Source organism: Benincasa hispida, unplaced genomic scaffold (genome assembly GCF_027475165.1).
Source record: "Benincasa hispida cultivar pf3 unplaced genomic scaffold, pf3_genome.v1.1 HicScf15, whole genome shotgun sequence".
Lineage (NCBI taxonomy): Eukaryota > Viridiplantae > Streptophyta > Magnoliopsida > Cucurbitales > Cucurbitaceae > Benincasa > Benincasa hispida.
Window position 1 is genome coordinate 45979 of NW_028325853.1, and position 8520 is coordinate 54498.

At 37.7% G+C, this 8520-nt stretch overlaps 1 protein-coding gene across 2 annotated transcripts; it reads right to left on the reverse strand.

Annotated features, from left to right (window-relative positions):
* Positions 1 to 250: 250 nt before the first annotated feature.
* Positions 251 to 5499, reverse strand: LOC120083225 (trihelix transcription factor ENAP2-like). Of its 2 annotated transcripts, none has more exons than XM_090309320.1 (2): positions 4078 to 5499; positions 251 to 627 (listed from the first exon to the last, which is right to left on the reverse strand). In XM_090309320.1, exons 1-2 carry the CDS (start codon positions 4904 to 4906, stop codon positions 620 to 622), a joined length of 837 nt encoding a protein of 278 aa, XP_090165446.1. In that variant the 5' UTR covers positions 4907 to 5499; the 3' UTR covers positions 251 to 619. The 2 variants fall into 2 exon arrangements, with proteins under 2 accessions (XP_090165446.1, XP_038894814.2); XM_039038886.2 differs by lacking the exon at positions 251 to 627 and adding an exon at positions 749 to 2043 and having other exon boundaries at positions 4078 to 5430.
* Positions 5500 to 8520: the final 3021 nt, after the last annotated feature.

The following is an 8520-nucleotide window of genomic DNA, read 5'->3' on the forward strand; positions in this document are numbered from 1 at the left end:
CCACCAAGTTCTTGCTGCATTCCTTTTTCTTTCTTCGATACCCGTATTCATCACTATAAATAAATGCAACAATCTTAATTACATCCACACCTGACAACATAATGAACAAAGACCACATTTTTTTTTTTGTATTCTAGACAAAACGTGCCATGCAAGTATGTACCAAAAAAATGAACACACACCTTGTCATAAATTATCACATTTTTCAATTTGTTCATTGAAACAAGAGCACTGACAATTACACCACACGAGAAGAAATGGAAAACTTCATTATCATACTCACCGGAAAACTAACATGCATACATAGCTTTCCCAACCAAATCTTTGGAAACGTGGCATTAAGATAAGAAGCTGAAGTACGCCACGCTAATTCTCACAAGTAGAAGATTAAAAGGTTGTCTTAAATTAGCTTCACATCTCAAAGTTGATTACAGCAGTTCGCCTAACTTCCATACAAGGAGAGGGGAAGGGGGTTGGCCTTGGCTAACTTCACAAATTAAATTCTAACTCATTTGTGAATTTAAAATTAGAAGTGTTTATCATCTACTCGAGAATATCAGCTTCCATGTGTATGTACCTTATGAAGTTTTTTCTGTTATTCCTTCTCAAACGGCTACCTCTAGATATCTGCATCAGACAAAGAAATGTCTTTTTGAGTTTCATGAACTGTACTACTAAGGAAAACAAACATTTAATTTCAACCACTGTATTGCAAAGTTCTAATTCATGTCAGCCCACGAATCAGTCATTTCAAACTTTGCCACTTCAAAAAATTCAATTGAGAGATAAAAACGAAAGAATACAAGGGCATAAACAAATAAACCAACAATAGTGTTCTACAACCGAGCACTGTGTTACACAGACAATATTGCAACTACAAATGTCTTATTATCCCATAATATTGGTCACCTTTTCTGCTTGACGACTGATTATGAATGGTCATGTTTTGCCATCTTTGAATGTCAGTCCCCAAGAATATATGGCAAAGTATATTAGAAAGGTAGTATTCCAGAAATATGATTTGCAAACTTGACAGTAGAAGAGGTTTTCAAGAAACAGATTGCCTCTCCCACTTGTTTGTTGTAGACTGAAGAGAAGAGAAAGGAAAGACATCCAATCCACAACAAATCGAATGAAACCTGGTGAAAAAGAAGTTCACACTTTGCTGAGGAACGAAGCTTCGTGTTTTTTTTTCTTCAAACCCCCAATCCGCTCTCGCTCGCCACTACTAACGGGGTCTCGGTTGATTTCCCTTCCTTTAGCTTCCTATTCTATAAATAAATCAAACTTATGAAGAACGATTCTTGTCTTCATTTTGGGTTGGGATGTGGATTGGCCAATTAGATACATCGTAGTATTTCATACAATAGATGCTTAGAGCAAGGGAAGAAAGGGTTATCTTGCTTTCTATGTCTCGAGTCTTGGGAAATTGAAGCGACCCATCCACATAAGCACAAAATTTTTTCCCGAGCAAATCATTCTTCATTGCGGATCCGGCGCACAACGCCCTCAGAGAAAGAATCTTTCCGGATATTTTCAAAACTCAAAAGAAGAACTAAAGCCCTGATCACGGATCAAGATGCAAAAACAGAATGACAAATAGAAGAAGCGGTCAACCACGCGTATAGACCCTTTTCTTTTAAGAACCTGAATTACATAAGTTAAACCAAAGTAGACCACAAAACAAAATTGGAGTGGGAGTATGGCACGTGACATCATTAATGAAGCAGAGAGCTGGTTTCATAATCTACAGATAAAAATAACTGATACAAAACTACATGATCCAATAGTATAATCTTGAGGAAGGAATCATCCTTTCAGTACCCTCTTTCTTTTTTTTCCTTTTGACACCAATTATATCAGTTAGGGCCAACCCCACTGTCATTAATCTACAGGAAGACATCACGCACTCCAAGTTTTTCCTCAAGCTTTCCACCTACAGGCTTGCGTCCAAGACCTTGGAGACATCCTCCGCAAACATTCCAAGCCCAAACATAATCATGCTAGAAGCAACATTGAAACTTGAGAACAAATTTTCTAGTCCTGGGAGAAAATAGCCAATTAAAAAAATGAATCAAAAAACTAAAATAGCCTTTAGGAGATAGTCCAGTAATCTAAGCTCAAAAGGTCATTGTGCAAATTTCCAAATCTAAAATCTTCAAGACTGCCCCTTGATCATGGGAGGTACCGCAGCAGGGAAAGTAAAGCCTAAGTTCAACCAACATTTCACAAAGAGTGATGATGTATGGACTTAACACTACTATCTAATGACTAACAGCAGTTTGCCCATATAAAATAAAGCAGAACTTGGCTTCACTTGGCCAAGTTTCTGATACTTAGGATCAGTCATATACTCCAATGTTTGGAACACTTGGTTTCCTTGTAATGAAAAGCTTTGTTTCCTTTTAAGAAAAACACAGAAAGAATACCTGTGAGAGTCTATTCAGGATTATTGAAGAATGGGTATATTAAATTGTCAAAAGATATCTGCCCGCAGAAGTTTTTTCAGGCTATAACTCTCTCCCTTTCAAATTGGATCCCTCCCCAACACCCTATTCTGGATATAAGGTATACAGAAATACATAATTCTAATTTTCAAGAAGATATTTTTTTTTTTCTTTTTATCACTAACAAGTAACAATTGGGGGTTCAAACGCAATTGGATTCCTTTTTCTTTCCAATTTCCAGTTATGTACAACTCCTCCATAACCAACATCGTACCTATGAACGTATCTTCATGCTATTAAACTATACAATGATTATACTCAACTTAACACACTTCTTCTCCCATCTTATGCTCTGATTCTTTCTGCAATTCAAATTTTCAATGTTCAAAGATGAGACATACCAAAACATGATCACCTCAAACCTGAAGAGCTGCAATTCTTTTTATCTTTAATATGTAAAACAACCTTGCAAATCAGGGACCCAATCCTCTCCAAGAAAAGTGATGCAAGATAAATTACCATTCAGAGTGATCACTAATTGCAAGGTTATAAATGAGACATAGTTACGTGTAAAATTGACCATAGTGTACAATTAGTTAATCACTCAAATAAAGCTATAATTTGTGCCCAGATCATGGTTTTCCCTTTTCTTAAAGACAATTGAATTCTTATTCAAAAACCAAAAAATAAAAATAAAAATAAAAACGCTTTTAAAAACTACCTTTTTTTTAGTTTTCAAATCATTGCTTGGTTTTCCAAAAGATTGGTAGAAAGGGAATGAAAAAACAAAGAAACTAATAGGTAAAAGTAGTATCTATACAAGCTTAATTTTCAAAAGACAAAAACCAAAAAGTTATCAAACAAGGCCTTAGTTGTCCAAGAAAACTTCTAAATCTTCAAAATCTCTAGAGCTTCACATATTTCTCTTAATCATTAAGAGTTGATAATATAGCAATGCATTATAAACAAGACCATACCACTTGATCACAAACCATATCCAAATATAAGCTCGATACTATAGTTACATAGCAGCAGCACCAGTAAAAATAAAGAATCATTCCGTGGGTCCATTTACAAGTCTCTAAACAAGCAAACTATAAAGCATTGATTACATACAACCAAATTGTATACAACTCTAGAAACCACAAGCACATACAACCACAAAGAAAGACGAAGATTGCTTTTAGTGATTTAGAAAATGCTTATATCTAAGTAACCCTCATTTCGGAATCAAGAAAGCTACGAAGTTATGGTAAATGGTTTTAAATCTTTTATCGTCTTTAGAATAAGAAATAATAGAAATGACTTTATTTGGAGGATTCCCTAGAAAGAAAAGGAACATAAAAAGTTTACAAATATTTTTAATAGAAGATTGATATATGACCACACCAAGTTAAATTAGTTCTTTATTTCAAAATTCTAGAAAATCTTGGGAAATCATTCTATCCCAGAGATCAAAAACCACGATATCCTAGCAATCGATCACACCAAATAAATCTACCAGAACAATCAGCACAGAACACGCTCAAAAAAAAAATGTTCGAAGCTGTAAGAGATCAAACTTCAGCTTCGTCCAAAAATTGAAAGCAATTCAATGGGCAAAAAGAGGAGAAAGCTCCTTTAGCCTTACCACTGGGAGTTGATTTCTTCCCTCGCTTAATCCTCTCAAGCTGAACCTGGGTCTCCATAAACATATGCATCCGCTGCACTTCCAAATCCTTGGCAAATTGCATCCTCTGCTTCTCCAATTCCACCATCTGTCGCACCTTCTCTGCCTCCACTCTTTCATACACCTCCCCAAACCTTTTAATCGCTCTTGCCAACCGACTAATGCCTTCCCCTTCCGCCTCCTCATCGTCGCTCACTCTCTCCTCCTCTTCCTCCTCGTCGTCCTCCTCTTCCTCCGTCAATGCAGCGGCAGCAGCAGCGGCCGCCATAGCCGAGTAATTCCTCCGGAAATAGCCATCGTCCATGGCAGAAGCAGTCCGCTTCTGAGAGACAGCAACGACGGCGGGAGTAGCAGCAGCGGAAGGGGGAGGCGTCTTACGAAAGGGCAAAGGAAGAGCCATAGGAGGAGAAGAGGGTTTCTTCATAGAAACAGTAGGACCAATGAGTTCGTCGAGACGAGCATAAAAGGGCCAAGAGGAAACAAAATTTCCGTGGGAAGCAGAAACCCTAGCCCTCTCGGTCTTGTACTTCTTCTTAACGGTGTCGATCCGGTTCTTACACTGAACATCGGTACGATGGGTTTTCTTGGTAAGACCATGGAGAGAGTTAACAGAATCGGCAACATCCTGCCAGTCTTTCTGACGGAGATTGCCACGATTGAGCTCGAGAAAACGGCGACCCCAAGCGTCGATGAGAGTGGAGGTAGCGTCCTCGCTCCAGCAATCCTCACGAATGGGAACTTGGCGAGAGTTAGCAGAGGAAGGGGTGAGAGAATCGGTGAGATCCCCCATGAGAAATGAGAAGAAGAGAGGGGAAGGGGAAGGAGGGGAATAGAAAGAGAAGATAAAAGAGAGAGCGTCGGCGATGAGGAGCGAGTGAAGCGGTCGAGGCGATGATATCGCCGGGGATGGGAAAGGGATAAGGGATAGGAGGGAACCGAAAAGGAAGCGGGCCGGAACCGGAAGGAGGGGGTTGGGTCATGGTTTTGGTTAATGTGTCGGAAGGGCTCGGATTCGGCTACGGCTTCGGCCCAAAAGAAAGGGGGGGGCGGTGAGGAGAACGGGGGCGTGGGGTGGGGTCGCTGACTAGCGGGAAGACTGCGGTGCGGGCTGGCTGGCTGGCTGGCCAGCGGGGGAATTTCCCCAAACGGAGAGGGTTCACGTGGGATATCCCTTTGGCCGGTTATTCATGGAATACGAAGCACGTGGTATCTCACGCGACAAGCGCGTGGCCGCCGGTCGACGGCCATTTTTCTTTTTTTCCTTTTTTTTTTTTTTTTTTTGAATAGTGGTTTCTCGTCCGGTGGTTGGCTTGGCCTCCCAGTATCTATGGGCTACTCTCTCTATTTCTCTCAACCGATACATCATACAATATGGGAGAAATTGACAAAAATGATCCCACTTTATTTTTTTGAAAAATGGACACTTTCTAAAAAATTTGTCTTTTTAGACTCTTGATGATTAATGGCTTGTTTGGAACCTCATAATATTTAGAGTTTCAATTCATAATTTGATGGAATTCAAATAAATTTCATCGTTTGGAATAATATAATTATTTTTAAATCAAAAGGGATTTAAAATCTTGTTTTACTTGAAAAAAACTAAAATGTTCGAATTTTGCAAGATTTTATAGGATTTGAAAGTAAATTACTTAATTAATCTTATCAAATTTTAATTTTCAATTAACACATCATAGTTAAAAGCTTATATTAGTAAATTCATAACTTTCTTTTCTTTTTCATTTACCATCCAACAAAATTTTAAATACATTCATTTCAAATATTTCTCATTCCAAACAAATGAATTGATTTAAAATCATTTTTCAGATTTCAAATTATAGGATTTAAAATCATTGCTTAAAACTTTCTTAAATCCAAACGGATGGTAAGAGTCCATTTGATAACGTTTTCGTTCCTTGTTTCTTGTTTCCCATTTTTAGTTTTTTGTTTCTTATTTCATTCATATGTTGCTAAAATTTCATCTGGAATATTATTTTTCACTCAAGTTATTTGTCTCATGTTGACTCAAATTCAACTTAATTATATTATTATGTAAATATTTGATTTTGAAATATTTAACTAAACATAAATTAATATCTTAGTAAACAAAACTTATATATTGTAAAATTTTAACCAGCTTCGAATGTATTAAAAATAATAATTCAAAATTTAAAATAATATATAAACATGCATATTTAAAAAATGAGAAAAATGTCTTTTTAGTCTCATTTTGATAAATAGATACTTTTAATCTCTCATGTTTTAAATGATCATTTTGGTCCCTGGATTTTCAAGAATAAATTAAAAAAGTTCCTTTAATTTTAAAAAAATAAAACATTGAATTTAACAAAAATGATGACTAATACTGAAGTGGCAAGATGAGTTTGACAAAAAATATTTTTTAATCTTTCTTTCATCTCTCTTCTTTCTCTCTACCCCTCACTCGTCCTCCCTCTTTCTCTCTCTCATTTTCTTCCTTATTCTATCTCCCCTCTCACCATGGCTCCCATGACTCTTGTACACTAACAACACCTCACAAACCCATTTCCAGTCCGTTCACAAGCCCAATCTGAAGCAAAAAACTTCTCATTCTTGTTTATTTTTTCAATTCAATGCCCGGAAGCTTTCTTGTTTATTTTTTCAATTCAATGCCCAAAAGCCCGTCTGCTACTTATATGCAGCATCCCTAAATCCCACCACTCAATCTCCATCTGGGGATGACCTCCATAGTGGTGGTGATCGTAAGGCACCGGCAAAGGCATCGGCATCAACGGCGGGGGAAAGTAACCAGGATACTAGTAGTACGGCAGCGGAAGATTCAAATGGTTAGAGTATTGCTTGGGAAGGCGTAGTGGCAACGAAAACATACCAATTTACTTATAATTTCAGGCTGGGGTGGCGCTAGTGGTGGCGGAGTTGGGTGACTCCGACGACTACCGTGTCTTCTCGGACTATTGGAACCGCTACTGCCTGTAAGCCCTTTACTCCTTTTTCCCTACATCTAAACTTAAGATGCCCTAAAAAAACACTTGAGCCAAGAAGTTAAGGTGGGAGTCAGTTGGATTTTGGAAGGTAAAAATTTGGTTAAGTATACAGACTATGCTTTGAAGAAGAAAGCAATGGTACTTAGGAAATTTCTAAGTGTTGGGACCATGCGGTTGAATTTAGGAGTGAAGTATGCATTGGACTAGAAGAGAAGAATGAGAAAATTTGGTTAAGTATTGGGAGGAAAATGTTGGAATGTAAAAGTTAGAAGTGTAGTAGGTTGAACTCAGAATTTTAGTTAGATGTTCAAACTATGCAAACTTAGGAAAGAACATGGGATTAGGACTCAAAACTGGTAGCATAGTTGAACAAGTTCAACTCATCATCCCAAAGTTGGAAGCATAGTTGAAGTGAGTTAAGTTCAGACCTTGTAGACCAAAAAAAAAAAAATCTTGTCAGGGCAACTTATGTTACTTCTTGGAAGTATTGGACACAAAGTTTGGTCAAGGAAAAGACCACTTATGCATTGTTGGACTAATCTAGATGCCTAGGGACTCGTTGGACGCATAGGTCACTATATTGGATTGCATGGTGGATCACTTTGAAAACATGACCTTGAAAGATTGGTCTTGGATACATAAATGAAGGAATGATGCATTGGACATCTATTTGGATGCATAGTAGGAGATTTTGGTCGCATGGTTGACTAGGATGGAGAATTTAGTTAATTGTTGGACAATACATAAGTAGGTTCAACTCGTCAAAGTGTAAATCCATATAAGGACTATGTTGGACGCATGAAAGAAAATGTGGATACCTAGAAGGTTATTTGAACACTATTTTGGGCACATGAAAAGCATAAACAAAGCATGAAACAACTACATTAAGGACAGTTGCCCCAAGAAATCTTAGGAGGACTTCTTGGACGCATGTCTTGAGAAGAATGAAGGCATTTGGGTGCATACTAGGAAAGGATGGGAGCTTGGATGTATACTTTTAGGTGTGGCACTAGAAATCAACACTAAACAAGAGAAGGAAAGGGCACCTTGGATTCAAGACCTCAAGAGGTAAACTTGATACACCTTGGACGCATCTTGGAAGCATAGGAGAACTATGTTTGGGCACATACTTGAAAAGTAAGGAGGGTGAGTGAGCTCGAACATTTAGGAAAATAATAAAGGGAGAAACCATGTTATAAGAAGAAGGCAAAATTTTTTTAAAAAAATGAGAAAACATGATGGTTTGGGAATTATGCATTCTAAGTAGCAAAAGGGAGGTAGGTTAGGCGCATGGTATGGAACCATGCGCCTAAAGTAAAGCATTGAGGTCAATCAAGAGTTGAAGCCACAAAGGTTGGAGTTTTAAGTATGATGTGGCAAGAGGAGAATAAAAGTTGGGCACATGAAAAAGGATCCATATGTT

Excerpts from the sequence above, each read along its gene's own strand:
- LOC120083225 (XM_039038886.2), bottom strand. The coding sequence starts at position 4,906 with ATGGGGGATCTCACCGATTCTCTCACCCCTTCCTCTGCTAACTCTCGC. Across the intron at positions 2,044-4,077 it reads GAAGAAATCAACTCCCAGTG|GACTAGAAAATTTGTTCTCA; the intron begins GTAAGGCTAAAG and ends ATTTTCTCCCAG.